The sequence below is a fragment of the Alosa sapidissima genome, chromosome 1, assembly GCF_018492685.1.
Source record: "Alosa sapidissima isolate fAloSap1 chromosome 1, fAloSap1.pri, whole genome shotgun sequence".
Taxonomy (NCBI): Eukaryota; Metazoa; Chordata; class Actinopteri; order Clupeiformes; family Clupeidae; genus Alosa; species Alosa sapidissima.
In genome coordinates, this window is record NC_055957.1 from 12,900,407 (window position 1) to 12,920,330 (window position 19,924).

A 19,924-nucleotide genomic window follows, 5' to 3' on the forward strand; every position below is an offset into this window, starting at 1 on the left:
GTTTTGACAAGTAACGTACCTATATCAATGATTGATGAGCTCTAGATGTCATTGGATATAAGAAGTTTTCTGAAAAAAGTAAACGGTTAAAGTGTACACATATTTTGGGTAATTGGAATAGATTCGTGAACGAATTAAAAGAAGTAATCGATTAACTACGGACAAGCTTGGGGGATTAAAGCTTTTCTTTTTCTGTACTGCCATTACATGCTGAGCTGTGTGGGTTTTGTGATAAAAGCTGTGTGGGTTTTGTGATAAATGCTGTGCGGGTACCGAAGAGAAAATAGAAGGAGTTACTGTTGCTACAGTCATTATTGTTGCTGAAGTGAACTGTGTGGTTGTTTCTCAAGGTCTTTGTTTAGTTTAATGGCCTAGGACTAAACTTAGCGTTACAGTGATACGGAGAGGACACAAAATCACCAGAGGGGGGTGTTTTGGTTGTGCAGTAGGTGAAAAGTGGAATAGGGTTTCCAACCTATGTTTTTGTTGACTTGGTCAACTGTGAATTTAACGAGAGATCGTTAAAGGTGTGAGTGAGACGTTAATTTTTTGTCGTTGTCCAGCCGTTTTTGGGGAGAAAGGAAATAGTCTGAGTTAAGTGGAACTGACACTGGTGAAAGTTATTGTTGTGGCTTCATGCTGTGAGTAAAATAATTTACCAAGTGCCAGGTTACGGAGCGAGAGAGATAAGGAGAGAGTGTTTTCTTTTCCCTGGCGGGAGCAGCGAGCGTGTGTGTGTGAGTGTGTGGAAAAAAAAGGAGAAGGACAGAGAGAGAGAGAGAGGTTTTTTTTCTCTGGCCAAAGCAGAATCGCGAAAGTTGGCACTAAAACATCACACACTACTGACAAATTTAAGTAAAAAGTTTAAATAAAGGACCTCGTCCTTGTACGAACACATAGTCCAATTCGTATGGCTTCGGGCCCCAATAATAATTTGGAATAAGACATTGTGCAAGAGAGTAAGAAATCAGAGATGGTTCGCGGGCGCAATAAGCAAAAAGAAGATAAGCAAGCAGCTGACCATGATGAGGAGAAAGTGAAGCCTCAGCAGGAGGAGACATTTGCTGAAATACAAGATTATGTGTCAGATTGGATGGCGAAGAAATTTCAATTGGGCAAATTTGAGGAAAAATTGAGAACAGATTTTGAAATTGATCCAGCATCTATTGTCCAGGGGTGCTGGCCACCTAAGAAGGTTCGTGAGGTGTATTTGAGTTGGAAAAAGCACAACAGACATCGTGAGCCCTATGCCTTTTTGTTAATGAGCCAACTAAGGCGATCCTTTATGGGGGCTATGCGGGCATCCTGCTCGCAGGAGGTGGATGCCGAAAAACACCGTACTACATGTCTGGCAGAAGAATTGAAATCTCAGGCAGGGAAAGCTGGCAAGAGGTTGCAGACGGCCGCAATTGTGGAAGAGTCATTGAGAAGGAAGATACAAGAATTGGAGACAGAAATTCGAGACAAGACTTGGAGAAGTGAGATGGAGAAACGTGACTTGGAGGAACAGTTGGCAGAAGCAGACATGTTGCTAGAACACACTGGAATGAGGCGAAGAGGAGCCAACTCCTCCCACTACCACAGCCCCATCATGGGGGAGGGGGGCGTGGAGGGCAGCACAGCACCCGCCTCTATCCGACACTGCACGGCTTGGACCCAGCAGCGCCACCTGCCATGGTGGAGGCTTCTGGAAGTGCAGTGGACATCTCTGACACTATTGAGCTGGGAGGCAGTTTCATCGCACACTATCCGGCTATTGGAGGTCTGTTTGAGCCAATGAACAGCACCCCACCTGGCGGGTACCAACAGCCAACAGGGAGAGGCCCCTGCTTCCAACAATCTACAGCTGATGCTCAAGCCAGCATGGGCCTAGCAACAGGCCCTGGCCTCTACGCTTCATATGTGACCCACTACCAACAACCTGCTCAACCCCAGCAGGGCCAATACCAGCCACTGGCCACTGCTACAGCACCCACTCCAACACCATCCATGCTGTTACCAGCGCCACTTGCAACCAATCCCCAATACCTGCCACCCGAACAAGCCAACCAAGCACCAGCGAATGATGACGCAACTGCTGTCCCCGTGACTGACGCCCCATCCACATCTGATGCAAGCCAGGGAGCGGCTGCTCCCGTAAATAAGCCCAAGACCAAGAGGCGCAGACCACCAGCAGAGGGATGGGATGTCTGGGATGAATCAGCTGATGAGGCCCTCATATGCCCAGTACGCACAGTAGCCAACGCTGATGGTGTGTCTCCTTTATCAACTGAAAAATGTCACCGAGAATGTTGTTTTGTTGTGCTGTTATCCTGTGTCACCTGGTTATTGTTACTGATACTCTGTATGACAGCCATCATGATGTGCACAAGGACAACACTTTTCTGAAGACGGCTCATGGGTTGGCCCAGGCCAAGCGTAAGCATTCGTGTTGGGTATGCGGGTTAATGCCATCTGCCTCTGAAGTGTATCCTTACATAGCCATCCCCTTTACCATCCCAGAGTATGTAGCAGCCTTTAACAGTACTACAAATGGTTCCCCTGATGACATCTTTCCCAATCCTCCATGGGCCAGAGGGCCCCCTACTAAGCTTAAATTGAGTTATGCCCCACGTGGTGTGATCTGTTGGGTGGCCGACAAGAGTGGACGGTCGGTGGTAGGTCAGAGCATCTGCCCATATGAAGTTCAGGTTGGACAGACTGAGGTTTCCATTGAACAGTCAGGTGAAGTGGTCCTTATTCCCCTTCCCCCGATGATGCGTGTTCCAGATGGGACGCCAGGAAGCACGGTCGTCACTAATGCACTAGCCCCTGTGTGTGTGGACAGTATGCATATTCCTATCTTCCCCCTAATTGGCAAGGCTCCTGTTATTTATCTTATGTTGTTCCAGCTGTGAGGATTGTGGGGAGGGAACATTCATACACCCTAGGACTAAGCGGGACACTTTTGGGGGTCACAGTACTGTTGCAACCCCGACACAGAGATTCTTTGCCGCTTTAATTCCAATTTATGGCCTAACTGTGGCGCTTGATGAGATTAGAGATCTGGTACACATTGTTGATGTAGTAGCTAATGACACTGCACGCGCTCTTTCAGACATTAACCGAGAACTGTATGCAGTAAGACAGGTTGCCCTTCAGAATAGACTCTGCCTGGACGTGGTTTTGGCCAGTAAGGGAGGTGCTTGTGCTCTGATTGGACAGGAATGCTGTACTTATGTGCCTGACTCGACCGGTAATGTCTCCAATTACATCAAAGATATTTACACCCACGTGCAGCAGCTTAAGCGGGATAATGGTAGCTGGTCCCTGGGAGGTTGGTTGAGTAGCTGGGGTGGGCCCCTGTTTGCTCAGATTGTCCAGTTCATTATGCCCCTGCTCATTCCCATCTTTGTCATCTACTTAGCAATCCAAGTGGTGTTGTGTATCATTAAGCGTGCCACCACTACCAATCCAAGATTGGCCCCTGTTAGAGTACCTCCTGCCCAGCCTCGGGATGAACCGAGGATGTGGGTTTGATTCCTTTCCTTTTTAATTTTTTTTATGTGTGAGACAATCCTCCGGAACGAAATCAGTTATTATGTTTTTCTTTTAAGACACCGGCACTTCCTCCTTTTCGAAGTGCTAGAGAAGTAATCTTGTCTTGGTTTGTCCTCTGTTCTTTAGACCACATCAGACTCCTTTTATTTGTTTTGTATGATCTATAAAAATCTGTGTTTTTTAATTGATCAAGAGGGGGGACTGTAGAAATCTGGGGTATTTCTGTATGTATTCTGATGTGTTCATCTGTGCTACTTTTGTGTTACTTTTGTGTGTAGTAGAGACGTGGAGAGGTACATGCCATTGTTTCACTCCTTAGGCGCCTGTGTGGCTGCACATAGGATTTACCATCAACAGGTCAGACTGCCATGTTCATGGCCGTAGTGATAGCATGGGCAGAATGAGATATCACCTTGTTTTTCTGTTTTCAGGGCTAGTACTTTTCCTATTATTTTTGAGCTATGGCTGGTACCTTCCACGTTGGCATTTACGTTGATATGATTTTAGTATAACAGGCTTTGTCTCAGGTTTGGACTTCGAGACGGATCGAGGAAGCGACTCGGGGAGCATCTTATGCCAAGACGCTCAGCAGCAGCCCGCTTCTACTAACTACCACACCTGTTAGACTCTGTGCAGTTTTACTGTTTGAGACTTAGCCTGTGCTCGGTTAGTGAGTGTTGTACCATCTACAATAAATTCTTTTAATCACCGATCCTGATCCAGCCGTCAAGCTTTATTGACCATCTTCAGTACAGACATCAGAACTAAAACACAACGCAAAACGATCGTGAATCCAACACTATCTATCTATCTATCTATCTATCAGGAGTCCCTGCCCACCCCAAGTCAATTCATTCCCTGTCTAATGGAGATGGCACTTGGGCCTGTCTGTGAAATAAGAACAGTCTGGAAGATCACATGATCAGTGATTGAGAAGAGGCAGATGGAGCTGCTGGTCTTACTTGCAGTATGTATCGTTGATCATGCCGTACACGCGGATCTCTTTGCACATGTCCATGGCCAGGATGAGGGTGAACCAGCCAGTGCTGAGGTAGGATCCCGACTGTATGCTGTCAACAAACACACAAACACACACACACACAGAGGTCAAAAGATCTAATCATACAAAAAACACAATGGAGTTTCAAGTCAATTATTCACACACAGTGAAATAATGCTAGCGTGTACAAAAAGCAAGCAGTCGAGCAGTCTGGAATACTGGACCGCTGCATGCCATTTATCTTTGAGAGCCACACGTTAACTCATGTATGACTCCATAACTCTCTGTAGCCACACCTTTAGCTCCTGAGGTCTGTAAATCTCACGAGCCTCTCAGGGTTCACCGTACTCTGAATGAAAAATGCTGGGCAGAAGCGAATACTGTGGCTGGCTCCAAAATACAAAAGGACCAACCTTTCAATGACTGACAGCTCCTCATAGGGGCCTCTCTCTTTCACACTCTCCTTCTCTCTCTCTCTCTCTCTCTCTCTCTTCTCTTTCACACTCTCCTTCTCTCTCTCTCACACAGACATCCGTGCGGAGCGCTGGTGATTGAGAGTGACACGGCTGAAGCGCTCACTCGCCTCAGTGGCGGGAAATGAGGGGTGGAGGAGAAACGAGCTCTGACAGTCAGAAGAGGCTGAGAGGTAAATAATCGAGCGCCGACGCAGGCCCCGGCACCTGAGGCGTGACGCGTCGTACAGCGCCGTTCTGCATGACGAGTCTCGCTCCGACTGTGGCAACGTGCGGCGTATCCCTGCTTGATTCACCGCTGCCTCGCACATCTAAACGACACGCCAACCTTGAGGGACACAGCTGCATGAGCACAATGAAAGAAAATGCAAGAGAGCGAGAGAGAGGATGTGAGAAAGAGAGAGAGAGAGAGTATCTGAGAAAGAGAGAGAGAGACAGAGAAAGAGGATTTGAGAAAGAGAGAGAGAGACAGAGAAAGAGGATTTGAAAAAGACAGAGAGAGAGTGTGTGTGTGAAAGAGAGACGAATGTCTGTCATCTGAACAGATGAGGAGAGTGGACAGAGAGAGTTTCAATAAGCCTTCTTTGCGCACCCCATGGAAAAACCTATTTGAGGCCAGCTTTGTACAGGGCACACTCTTCATCAGGGGGAGCAGACTCTCTGAAGTACAGCCATTAATTCCACACTCCCCACCTGTACTTTCAGCTGTCCCCCCCCCCCACCACCCACCCCCCACACACCACACCAGCTCCCTGACTCCCTTCACCCCCCACACCACCTCTGCTCTCCTGTGAGCCGCACCCCCACCTTTACTCCACCTCTCTGAAATTGCTTTCCAGCTGATATGCTACAGAGGTGGTATCACGTGGCTGTGTGTGAGTGAGTGTGTGTGTGTGTGAGTGTGTGTGTGTGAGTGTGTGAGAGAGAGAAAGGGAATATTGGGGGGCTAGAGGCACATGATTTGCCTGAAGGAACACAATGCCGTCTTAATGCCATTCCTCTGGAGGCACGGACAGTTTAAAAGCAATGCATATATTTGGAGCCAAGACAGACAGACAGACACACACACACACACACACACACACACACAAACACAAAACAATTACAACCACTCACCTTAGCCCACATCTCTTCCTATTCCATACTAATAGCTCACAAAACAGTTGGCGGGAGAATCCTGCACTAAAGCCCATTCAATAACTATTTCTCTGGTCTCTTCGTGAGAATCCAAACATGAGCTCAGCTATATGATCAGTAGAAGCCCAAGATCCCTGTGGGCCGTTCAAGTGCTTATTGTTTCTTCTTCGGCACTATTAATAGCATGAGAGGCTTTTATTCACCAGTGGCCTCTGGTGAAAAGCAGTGCATTACCAGCTTCATTATATTCAGGTCTTCAGCATGCTCCACATAATCTTCATAGGAACCAGTGCACAGGTCTGACCAGCTAATGGCCCCTTTGGCTCCCAGAAGGGACGCACCAGTAAAAAGGAAAAGCGCCAGGGGAGAAAGAATTGTTTTTATAATTTGTTTGTTGTGTTTGACTTAAGTCTTTTCAGCAATGGGGCAGCCGTGGCCTACTGTTAACGCTTCGGACTTGTAACCGGAGTGCCCTTGAGCAAGGCACCTAATCCCTCACTGCTCCCCGAGTCCATTGGGATAAATGCAGAGACCAAATTTCCCTCACGGGATCAAAAGAGTATATATACTTATACTATAATTTTCTGGCTGTTTGTTTGTTTGTTTGTGTTCTTCTTTCTTTCTTTGGTAATATTCACATTTCTATAGACCACTGTAAAGAACAATAACCAACCAACCAAAATGTGACTTCGCTGTAAAAGTGGGCAGTCACCGGGACAGCACCATTTTAATAGTGACTGGAACAGCACCATTTTAATAGTGACTGGAACAGCACCATTCTTCCAGCATAAACCGAGACCATATTGTCTGCAGACATCTCATTCTGTAATCTGTGCAAGCCCTGGAAATGCACACTCTCATAGACGCACACACATCTCCACTGAGACCACTAGCATTCTTGTCTGCCCTCTGCCACTGTGCTGCTGTTCTCTCCAGAGCTATTGGCTCTTCATTTCAGAGGAAATGTAGTTGGAGGCTCCCCAGATGGCCTCTCACCTCTCCCAGCACCCTGGCTCTGCAGACCGAGCACTGGCCTCATGTTCATCCTCATGTTGACGGGACAGAAACACACTGCAGTGTCTGACAACCCTCCAATCCCCCACCCTGCCTTCTACACACGGACACACACACGGACACACACACGGACACACACACACACCGTCCGTGTCTGAAAGGTGAACCTGAACACAGCTTTCTTGCAGTCTTATTCTATCGGCACTTCCCCAGGCGCCTCACCGCCCCTAGCCGATAAAGCATGCTGTGTACTCCACATGTAAAACTCCGTGTCCCTCTACTCCAATGATTAGGCAAGACACAACACGGTGTGGGGGCACAGCCAGCAATCATCCCTCATTTCAGAGTGACAGACTGAAAAAAGGTAATTACTACGGCAAACACTGGTGATGCACTTCAAAAGCTGTTTCATTTAACCTGTAGACATTTAAAGATAAAGCAAGAATCGCAGGCTTTACCTTTAAAATGTTTAAATATCTACAGATTAAATGAAACAGCTTTTGAACTACAGCACTAGTGCAACTTCTCAACTGCAAAACCATTGTTGAACTGAGAGCACAACATCCAATTAAATGACTTCACCGCTCCAGAAGCAACACCTTGAATGACCTGAACAGTGTATGGCTCGAGTTTCAGCAGGCGAGTGCATTCTCCATTTACAATGGCAGAACACAGCTTTTTGAGCACGAACAGCCAGAGGAGACATACATGAGGAGACATTCACCGAGTTTAACGAAAATTGTTTTGTATCAGAATTATGGACCTCACCTTTTGTTTTCCAATATTATGGAATGCAATCACATATATTATTAAATATTATTATATTATATATACATCTGTTTAGAATGCACAATTCTATTAGGGAGGTGTGCAAATGCAACAAGGATGAGGGAAGGGGGACCATCCCACTCAAGGACAAGTGAATGGAGAGCTGGGTTCCTGGGCAGGCTACCGCTCCCAGCACCGTCAGGCAGCGGGCTACATTTAGATAAACGGACCTCAGAGGAGGGGATAACGGCAGAGTTTAGGTTTAATTATCATTCTGTCATAGATTCAGAGGGTCAGTTGGATCAGAGAAGGGTTAGTGCATGATAATTCCCCTCTCTAAAGCATCAGGGTAAGCAAAGCAATTTGCCCCTCAGCAATCCACACGCAGATAAAATTAAATGCATGACACTTGGAATAATTTATCCGGTGACCCAATACTAAATATGTCTAAGATAAGACATAGACAATGGTATGCACTGGAGTGAAAACTACACTCTGGAAAAGGCTCAGGATGCTCTGTGTGCTTTGGATGATGTTCTTTGTGCAAATATTTCTCAAATTCATAAGGGATTTAGTGTATAATTTCTTTTCACAATTTGCTAGTATATGCAATTCCAACTCAATATTGGTCTGTCTCATGTTGTGAATACTTCTCTTATTACAATGGATTGACGAAGGCCTCATTCCAAGTCAATATGAGATGTGGCTGAAGGCTTGATTATGCCGGATATTACTATTTGCTTGATAATGGCTGTTCATTTGTAATAAAACCATAATTAGGTTCTCATTTTGAAATGAGTTTTCATTTTAAGTTTAAAAACATGACTAAAGGCATTACTGTGCTGTTGCTATACTGTGCATATTAACTACATCCTCTCACTCTTACTCACCATCAAAAGACCATTTCTCAAGCCTTGTACAGGTTTTGTGAGGCAATTTTACATCATTTATGTAATGGGAATTGTGGTTGTTAGTGCATTATTGCTCATTTGTCTGTATGCATTCCAGTAATTATTACCACCTCAGACATTTAAGTATTTATTTATTTATTTATTTTTTATATTTTTTTGGGGCTTCTTATGCCTTTAATGACAGGACAGTGGAGAGCGACAGGAAGCGAATGGGAGAGAGAGCGGGAGTGGGACCCGGAAAGGACCACGGGGCGGGAACCGAACCCGGGTCGCCGGCGCACGGAGCACGGCGCGGGCGCCCCAGCCAGCCGCGCCACAGCCGGGGCCAGACATTTAAGTATTTTTATGCTCACATTAAATGTATATCGCATATGTTTTGTATGTTTTATAGTTAATGTAGGTGAGTGAAGGGTTATGTGAGTCAGCACCATAATCAGGGGTTGAGATAGACCAGTGTTGTCCAGGGCTCAGCCACATCAGCCTAATTCTACTATGTCTGGTGCTGTGCCCCTTCACACACTTAGCAGGGGGTAGTCATTCTTGCGCATACTCGGCAATACGGCTTCTTGTTCTTAATGATTGTAAATGTATAATTGTAATTGAAATTGGGGCAGCCAGTGGTACGTAGTGGTTAAGGAGCTGGGCTAGCATGTAGTAGCTTGAAAAGTTGTGGGTTCAACTCCTGGCTTTCACTGTTGTGCCCTTGAGCAATGCACTTAACCCCAAAGTTGCTCTGGGGACAATGTAGTCCCTTGTAATAGAATTATGGCATATGACACATTCACATATGTATGTTGTCAGTTACTTTGGATGAAAAGTGTCTGCTAAATGAATAAATGCAAATGTAAACACCAGGCATTGACTTCAGCAGTAGTCTCCTTATACGCAAGACCTCCATGAAGATAATATGTTATAGGCCTATGATAGAAATACCCCCCACCCCCAGCCTTACCACATAACAAATCCCAATGTAACCCCCCTGACCACTATAATGGTTGGTTAATATTGCATGACAGGGGCCAGGATCTGCTCATGTTTGTAAAAAGTTTTCACTTGACAGCACTAATTGCCACTGTGTAATCTGGTATATGAAAGTCCTACTGCCTCAGAACACTGACATTCACCCTTAATTATCGTATTTTATTGCGGTACGGCATATGACAAGCACTGCATACCAGCATGTTAAGTCTAAAAACAGAAACCGTCATCACCTGCATCTGTATCGTTTGAGATCGACACTGGAGATTTGAACTATGGGAGTCTATACCGTGACCCACTACTCTCAAGGCACTTATTCAAAGGTGTGCAGAAGGCATACTGATCACATGGAAGGGACTAGAGACACAGAGTATAAGGAAGGACAGTGAAGACATTTTAAATGAAACTGGCTTGGCTGCATCAGGGGTCAGTTTTGTCCATCATTATTTCTACAGAGCTTATTCTGAGGCTATGCACAGCTTGTTACAAAGTCAAGCGGCTTTTCAAAAGGTTTTTTAAAAACCTTTGTTCAAAAGCAAACGGGAAATAAAGAAAATGTTTTTATAAGTAGGCCCATAATAGGCATGCCATGTTGTCATCATAATGTAAGTTAATTGACAGGGAAGCAGAAAAATGACAAATTGAATAATAATAATAATAATTAAAAAAATAAAAAATTGTTTAGCTCAACAACAAAAACAAGTACAAAAAAACTCTTTCAGAATGCTGGAAGCAATGGATTGGGTAATAGTATGTAATATCATTTCAAAGGTTCGAACCCTCATTCAACAATATTAGAACAAGAATTCAATATGTTCACCTCCAGACAAAGCCCTGCTGGGATCACCGTAATTCAATATTTTCCTTTCTGAAGACAGGCCAATTTCCCCCTTCCATTCTCAGCATGACAACAGCCGCTGGATAGATTCCATTTTGCATTACTTTAAAAAGGAGAGAGGTGTCAAGTGATGCATTGTGCTGGGTGATATGGACCGTAGGTATAAAATGAGGATTTTGGTTTTGGAGCTTTGTATATAGTCTTGCAAAAAAATAAATGGAAAATCTCATGTGACTCAGAATATAATAGCAACTTAAAAGGGAAATTCAGGTTATCCAAACCACCTGGGGGGATTCGTATCACAACTATTTCCTTACTTTTCATATTTCACTCAGTAACACCCTCCTCTACTCTGATCAAATACAAACACAGTACTACTACCATGATGATGATATAATAGCTATCCACATGTTGTAAATTCCCGATTTGATGAGTTCTGTAGAGAATGCATTCAGACATCTTTGTCTATTGTAAAAATAACAGTATCGGTGCACTGTGTATGGGGTGAAGAGGTCAGATGCAGGAACCAATGGGATGCCCATAAACTACCAAAATGCATAACTGATTTATTTTCATGAGTGACAACTACCAACAAAGAGCCCTGGACATACTGAAGGGCTTACTTCCTTTGTGTAGGTATCTCTGTGGTTGTCAGTGGCCAACTTGTAAGGATTTTTTAAATAACATGCTAAACATACTTACTCATCATTTATAAAATAAGATAAGATAAGACTTTATTGATCCCACAGCTGGGAAATTTACTTGTCACAACAGCCCAGTAGTATTTAAATACAGAAATAGCATGAAAAGAGATTTTTTTACCCAATCTAAAGACTGCTTTTTGAATGAAACTGTTTCATGAAAATGCGATTGGGATATTAAATAAAAGTATTACATCTGTGGGGAGTTAAATTATTTTAACCTCCTTTGGATGAGATGCTATGTTTATCTCTCCCTACTAAAACACTGGATAAATGTTGCATTTTGAACTACTTAAATCACCCACTGGCAACACTTGCTACCTGCTGCACTTGAGTAGAATCCAAACATGAGGAGAGGGACATTTCCGACTAGCTCCCATCAGCTTATTCTGAGCTGTGTGTAATCTAAATGTATGACATTGTGTCACAGCGCTGGGTCAGAATATGTTGACATGGTAAAAGTTGGCCCATTTTATTTAAGTTGCTAAATCCGATAACACTCCAGTTTGGAGCTGAAAGTCCAATGCCCCTGAAAAGCAGAGAGAAGAGGTGACTGTGATGCCATATCTGAGAGAGTGCAATGGGTGATCAGTTTACCATAACCAACTTCCCTGGCTGCTGACTGTGCCTCTGACAGGCACACATTAATATGGCTTGTAGTTCCTCAGAGGTACAGAGCCCCCATACATGGCAGAAAGAAAATGCTCTGACTACAAGACAAGAAAGAAGTCTCATCCTCTGTGAAAGTCCATTCAGACGCTGTGTGTGCGTATGCAGACTAACTGATTGCACACTGCTTGTAATCACATTTGTCACATTACCTTTTTGAGACAAAAAGGTGCATAGCTTACAGCACTGGCCAGCGGTCCTCACTGCACAGAGTTTGGACTTAAGTGACTGTGAAATATATTTACCTAAATGGAGGTGACAGGCTCTCAATGAAGGAAATGTACCTTTTAGCAAAGCTGCAGGGGTTGGAAAAAAAGTGGTTTGAAAAGTGGTTGGAAAAGGTAGGAATAAATGAGTGAGAGAAAGAGAGGAAGAGAGCGATTGAGAAAGAAAAAGAAAGAGAGAGAAAAGAAAGACAGAGAGAGAGTGATGACAGCCTTTCAGACCGGACAGATACTGACACAGAGATGATGAGCGATGGCAAGAACAGCAAGGACCTGCCATCCACATCCACTGAGTGCTACACTGACAGCAAGAGCTCTCCTACTGCAAGGATGAAGGATGGAGCTCTCATTAAGATAAAGAGCACGCAATGTTGTGAGTAGAAGGATGCTACATGTCCAGGTGCTCTGACGTGCTGCACAAAAGAGAGCATCTCAACTAGGGCTGCACGATTATGGCCAAAATGATAATCACGATTATTTTGATCAATATTGAGATCACGATTATTCCGTTTCGGGGGACAAGCTGCCTTCTGCTGCGCCACACATACAGTACCACACATTTGATTTTTGATCGTCGTTTTTTTGTATAATCTAACTAGCCTACTAATAGTTAACATAATGCTGTTAGTCCACAGTGCATCCAAACTGAGCTAGCAGTGCAGGGAACAGCTGTCATTGGTAGGCTGCATGCAGGCACATGGTCAGACAAGTTTAAGGAGCGCTTCATCTGTTTTGTAGCGGAGTGTTCTATGGGTTGCCAGGTTGGTTCTATGGATAGAGCACGCATTTTTATTGTCGCTCATTACGCAAATTTGATCGTGGGAAGCCAAAATCGTGATCGTGATTAAAATTCGATTAATTGTGCAGCCCTAATCTCAACAGCAACGTCTCAATGGAGCATGCACCAGCACTTTTTCCTCATGCAGGAACTTGTAGGCTGGTGAACGTCAAGCAAACCTACCACAGTTTGTGTAACAGTTCGTGTAAGATCATTATGTAAACATGAATGTGTTCCAGCTAATCTGCAGCAAAAAGGCTCATAATTCCTGTTTGGAAAACAACAGCCACCCTCAACCACTAAACAAGCTCAGTAAAAGCTCACATCGAGCTATGTCCTCTCTTATCTAAAAATCAATCCGGAAATAAAGTGCAGTGACAGGGATTCCGTTCTCATAAACACATACTTCCAAGGATTAAAGCTTGCTTACGTAATGAGCAGGATATCATCATAATTCAAGACTATAAACAAAATCCCTTTTGCGGCTTGAATCTGTGTGTCTCAAAATACATGACTTTGATTGGGCCACATCCATGACTTGGTTTCATAATGTGGGCTCATCTACATATGCTTGTCCAGTACGTTTAGTACACAGAACAGTGCATTGTGTTAGTAGCCTAATGCACTGTAAGAAAGTGAAAGTTAGGTCTGTCCCATTTACAAAACCACAATACATTACAAATACATAAAGCAGTCTAGTTTTGCATAAAGCACAACCTCTTTGTTAGAATAGTCATTCCAATTGAGCAATCCATTTATCTGATTGAATCATGTAGACATACACTGTAAAAAAGGCAAAGAGGGGCTGTTAGAGTTACTAAACCACAAAACATGGAATTACACTAGTAATGTTTCTCTTTAAAACACAATGCTATTACGTTGACCTAACATGTTTCTCTTTAAAACAAAATGCTATTTTGTTGACCTAACATGTTTCTCTTTAAAACACCATGCTATTACGTTGTTCTAACATGTTTTGGCACAGCAGTAAGCTTATCCAACAGCATCATGTGAGATGAGTGTGAAACACGTACGTAACTTCTGAACCTGGAGGGCAAATGATCACATGGGATCCCTTGGTGGCACCACTTCAATGTGTTACCATAAGCCTTTGCAAGAACACTGAGATAATCAAGCAGATATCAATGTTGCCAAAAGTTCATAAGCGTAACATATGATAGCGTTGGGGGGTTGTAACTCTCTAATAACTAAAGCCAGCCAGTACAGCCCCCCTTAACTATTTTATTGGAATTAGTTGCACAAATTGGGTCACCACAGCATAGCATGAATCAATTTTGAAAACCGAAAGAGAAATGCTGTATTCATTTTAGACATTTAATTTATGTGCAACGGATGTTCATATTAAAATAAACTAAATCCAATGGGCTATTTTTTTTTCAATGTGTGATGAAGTCATGGCTTAATTTTGCCAAGATGTATGAGTACTGGTATTAATGTGAGGCATGCCACAGTCTGCCCTGGAGAAGAGCATCGCAGCTAGATGGCTACTGGGCTAAATGATTAATGTAAAGTGTCGGAAGAAAAAAAACAGATTTTAGAGATAAGGCCGACTGTATGTAGCACCATGTCATAGAGTATCGCTAAATGTACTGCAGGCAGAGCGTCAGACACGGCAGGCTTGGGCTGTGAAACACCAAGACAACAGCATCATCCAAGAACGCTCTCTTATGCGTTATCTGCACACGGTTCACTGGGTAACCCTTAAACCTGCTGACAGGGAGCAGCAAGGAACACCAATGTTCTGATAACGCAGTTCAGCGAGGTCCTCGCTCATCATGGTAAACACTGCCGGTGGCATTCTCGTCTGTGCCCTGTCTGTGTGTGTATGTGTGTGTGTGAGAGAGAGAGAGAGAGAGAGAGAGAGAGAGAGAGAGAGAGAGAGAAAGGGAGAAAGAAAAAGCTCACGCAACAAGATCTAGCCATAAGATCTTGACACTCAAGACCAATCTAGATTAATTTCCCAAGAATGACATGTTAATAATAATCCGTCACACACTGCAATGTGCGTGTGTGTGTGTGTGTGTGTGTGTGCGCGCGCATCTAATCTATCTGAGTAAGCAAATGCTATAGTTTCTAATTCCACTCACATAGCAATCAGGATAATTAGAGTTCTCTGTGAATCCCCGGGCGTGGGCAGATAGGGCTGCCCATTACGGTCTCCACAGAGCTGCATGAGCATACGCTGAGTCAACACAGATGCTCTCAGGCAGACTGGGGACCTCTACTGCCACACTGTGCACCTTGGATCGGTTTGCAGCATAGTCCAGACAGGGAGGTCATGCTCTTCTTGGGGAAAACAAGCACCTAATTCTCCAACAGGGGTCTTTACAGTGTCTTTCTATTAAAGCAATTTTGTCCTGGATATACTCCCATTCCAGTCAATTGTTAGACCTTATTCGGTAGCTATTTCCTACGTTTTCTGGCTCATTTCAATACCAGGAGCCAGTAAGGTGGTACGATTAACAAATTGACCACTGGCAACCACTTCTCTGCTCAGGCCACAGCATGAATAAAAAAAATGCTTGGCAGTGCTTTTTGGAAAGGTTTGCTTGAGGAACATGGCGCTAACTTTTGTTGAATTCTACGATTGGTTGGCCTGTCTTTTGTGCTGCAGAGGTGGCCCAAGCCTGAGACTGGGAGAGACAGGCCCATAGGCTACTGAGAAGCAGACACTTGAAGACCCATCTGTCTGTCTGCTGAAACAGAGAGCTGACTTGATTCTAGTTCTGTGTTTTTCATTTTTTCATTGTTCTCAGGGGTTGGGTGCTTAAAGTGCTTTCATAATTATTCAACTAGTTATCCAACACTCAAAATGAGATCTAATTTTGCATAACTGTATGCTCTCAAAACCACTGTCTTCAGAACATTAACTGTCCATTCGCGATGGGGCTATTACACCGATCAAAGGCATGTGATAGATAGCAGATACAGTGATACTCTCCGTAATGAGGGTTGATCTATGCCTGCCTGCGGCGTTGGAGGAGGAGCTGAAGGTGGTCAGACGGGCTCGGGGAACGCTGGGCAGGGCCAGCCCGGCAGCCTGGGCACGACTCCCCGGTGGGGGCCTGCTGCAATGCCACTCATCATCAGCTTCATTAGGCCCGTCATCACACATCCACGCCGCTGCGCCGCCCCCAATCAGCGAGATGGAGCCCTGACACCCAGAGTAATAGGGTCCCTGTGCGTGTTTGCGTTCACTGTCCCCCTCACCCCGCCTCCAAAACCCCTCTCTCATTCTCCATCATCCAAAGCTCGCCTCTACTCTGCCCAGACGCTGGTGCAGGAGCATGCTGTCAGAATCCTCCTGATGGATGGGGGAAGTGGTGGGGGAAATAAGTAATGACATGAGAAACCCAGGCCTCCCTGGTGGGCTGGACTTAGTCTGGATATCTTTGGTTATTTATTCCACCGATTGATCATACCAAAGCACAACTACACTCACTCTCACTCTCTCTCTCTCTCTCACACACACACACACACACACACACACACACACACACACACACACAGTGATATCACAACATAATAGCTGAAACCTATTTCAGTATTTGGGGCTGGTGAAGAGATATTCTGCATGCTTTTCTGAAATAAAAGTTTGAATGCTGTCGCCACAGCCCTGAAGATGCATTTAAATGACCAGAGGATCGTCCGCCATATGACGAGCTAAAGCTTGTGCTTTATGAGGAAATAAACTGTAGTGTTCTCATAATGACCAGAGTGATTTCAAACTGATCAGATGATCTATGGTTCTGTCACCTTAGTTTTAAAATGAGTGCTGGGATGAAGAAAAAAAAAAACTGCTAAACAACCTTGATTAGCTTGGCCTGATTTTCCCATATACTACTAACATATGGCTGAGGAAGATGGCTGCCAAAACACATCTGAACAGGCTGCATGATTCAAAAGGCTCTCTAGTCAGATAAGATCACAGAATGTTCCTCCTAATCCACAGTGGCTGGTGGCTACGCTGTAGTGCCAACATTCTGGGGACTGGACCGGTGCAGCTCTTAAGAGCTTTACAGAGTTCAGATCTCTGACAATGGAAGCCTGGTCTCCGGAGCACAAAACAGAATGGATTTGCTATACTGGGCTATTCATATGGCAAATACGTAACTGGAGTATATACTACAGGGAACTGGCGATGGAAATAAAGGCCTCCTGAGAGCCTTCGGTATCACAGCGAGGATCCATTTGTAATGCCACAAAGATCCGCAAGCATTGTCATGAGTGAAAGGGAGAGTGAGGCTTATGGAAATACCAGTTTCACCTGAGAGAGACACACGAAATACAGACCTCACTGCTCTGTAGATTGCCAGTGAAGCACCATGCAAATATAGAGAAAAATGGATGCTATTGCCATGCAACACGGCAAGTCCCACGCAGACTCGGCAGCACGCTGCTTTATAGGTGACTCACCGGTGCATGTTTCCCTCACAGGTGGTGAATTTAAGTATGGCTGCTCCCTCAAATTCAATTCCAAGAAGGGGCTTCGGCAGCCAACTGTTCCCTGACACCCACCCTCCCAAATGGGACTCTGTTAAAGGCAGATTTACAACTCATATTACACGCACATCTGTTCACAGTCTGTGACATGCACTTGCTATGGTCTCCTGGCAGCGAGTACGCAAAGGAAGTAGAGGTTCACTAAAAGATGCTTGTCTACACTTGGGGAAAGGGGGTGCTTTACTCAGGACTAGGAAATAATCCCGAACCGATGCACGGCAGACATGTCTATCGCCTGCTCTGGAGAAGACATGGATATAGAGGCTCACACAAAATACAGAAAGTCTGCTGGCTCAACAGCATGTGTTGGCAGGGCCTGTTGGAAAAATGTGGAGTAAACAGGAAGAATGGGAGAGAGAGAGAGAGAGAGAGAGAGAGAGATAAAGAGAGCAAGATAGAATGAGATAGTGGCAGAGGCGAAAGGAGAGTGGAAGAAATGAGGCAAAAGAAAATAAATCCAAGGATATTATACTCTCCATAGATTGGCACAAGGAGCATTGGCTAACGCAATAATTCAGTGAGAAATTCAAAATGGCACATTTATGAGAACATTGTTTTGGATTGATGACGGTTTTGAGCGGTAATATTGCAACAGCAGTAACAGACTCGTACCCAATCCTCTCATGGCAATAATGCTTGGCCAAGCTGAGTGATGCATCCTTGCAGCAATAACACTGCGATATGAATCTTACTACCACACCTGGCTGTGAACCATAAGCTCCAAACACAACCAGAGCAGGCAAACACAGAGCCCACGCATCTGAGGGAGAGATAGGGCGTATACAACACACTTGAAGGGATTATCGAAAGGATTGTTCCGTCATTTCTCTCATTTCTTTCTGCCAGCACTCAACACAAGCACGCACTACAGTCCTTTAAGCCTCAGGCCTGACCATACAACTCAACACAAGCATGCACTACAGTCCTTTAAGCCTCAGGCCTGACCATACAACTCAGACCATACAACTCAAAGGGATGGCTGGCCCGCAGCTCCCAATTATAAAAGCGCAGCTCTAGAATACTGCCCTACAAAGGCAAAAGACCTTAACTCGCCAGAGTGTGAAACTGAGAAAAATGACTTTAAAGTTTTTTTGTTGTCCAGCCAATTGTATGATAGGTAGGACACTAAAAAGTAATTGTCATAATGAATACATCTATCTACATGAAAAAAAAAAAAAATCAGCTCAAACTTGACCTTTGACCCTTATTTGGAAGTTACTGTATTCTGCCTTTGCATTATCTGCAAAACAATAATGGGTCATACAAAGGCAAAATACCTTAACTTCTAATTTATTGACCATTTGGACTTTTATCACTCTATAGAAACATTTATATGATAACAATGATAGCCTTAAGATAACATTTAGTGAGTTTTGTCTAGTAAGGCTTAATATTAGGCCTCCATCAACAGAATATTACAAAATAATGAGAAGGCTACACTGGAACATTTTAAAACTTTATCGTTGTACTTAATTTAAGTAAAATAACACTTTAAGAGCCAGAAAACCAAAAAACAGCCACAACATGATCCAAGCCAATGCCATTGGAAACGTATGCAATTACAGGAATTTTGCTACTCATGGACACATAATAATTTACTGTCTGTGTCGAGCAGGCGGCGGAGGAGTCACACATTGATTGGATTTCTTTCTTGACAAATTAAAGGGACATCGACTTAAGGACATGCTGTGTAGTTTTGTTCGTATGGGAGTCAAATATTTTGCAACCAACACTGTCTAGCTTTAGCTAATAGCTTACTCATAGCGACACTTAAAATTGAATGACAACATCCGAACAACGTTGCACTTTGATAGATTTTAGGCTAGCTAGCCTGCACATAATTATATTGCGAATGGGCTTGCTGAAAATTTGTGATGGATTTAAACAATGGATTTGTCTTCTCAGTGGATGTTGTTTTCCATGGATTTTTTTAAAGGTAAGCTGCGATCTAAGTTCTATCTCCTGGGTTAGTTTGTGTGCGACATGTTCTCCTCGCCGGGGAGGGACGGGGAGGTGTATCGTGAGGCGTCCCCAACCCACTCGCTTTGTTTTCTGCCAGTGAGTGGACTTGCAGATTGGCAGGCAGCTAGCCACCCTGTATGGCACGAGAAAACGTGTACTAGGCTACTAGTTAATAGTATCCAGGCTTTGAGACATTTATGGTGTCTTACAGTTGCCTGGCACAACATCTATCATGTAGGCTATTTGTGTATCAGGAACAGTTACCTAGCTAACTAGGCTACATCCTAGCTGAATTTCACAAAATCTGAAGTAGTTAATGCTAGATCAGGGGTCTCAAACTCAAATGAGCTGGGGGCCACTTCTGCCAACGTCATCTGATTGGAGGGCCGGCTATTTCTGAAAAAGCA

General features: G+C 44.2%; 1 protein-coding gene and 1 long non-coding RNA gene across 3 annotated transcripts in view; both read right to left on the bottom strand.

Moving 5' to 3' along the window:
• The window catches only part of st6galnac3 (ST6 (alpha-N-acetyl-neuraminyl-2,3-beta-galactosyl-1,3)-N-acetylgalactosaminide alpha-2,6-sialyltransferase 3), a 66,882-nt gene that overhangs the window by 10,975 nt on the left and 35,983 nt on the right, over positions 1-19,924 (bottom strand). For both annotated transcript variants that reach the window (XM_042086708.1, XM_042086698.1), the window contains exon 4: positions 4,503-4,610. In XM_042086708.1, the coding sequence (XP_041942642.1) occupies positions 4,503-4,610 (108 nt within the window). The remainder of the gene's footprint in view (positions 1-4,502; positions 4,611-19,924) is intronic.
• LOC121705636 lies at positions 3,397-4,471 on the bottom strand. Its single transcript, XR_006030846.1, has 3 exons — positions 4,459-4,471; positions 3,981-3,985; positions 3,397-3,791 (listed from the first exon to the last, which is right to left on the bottom strand). It is a non-coding gene; the product is annotated as an uncharacterized LOC121705636 (long non-coding RNA).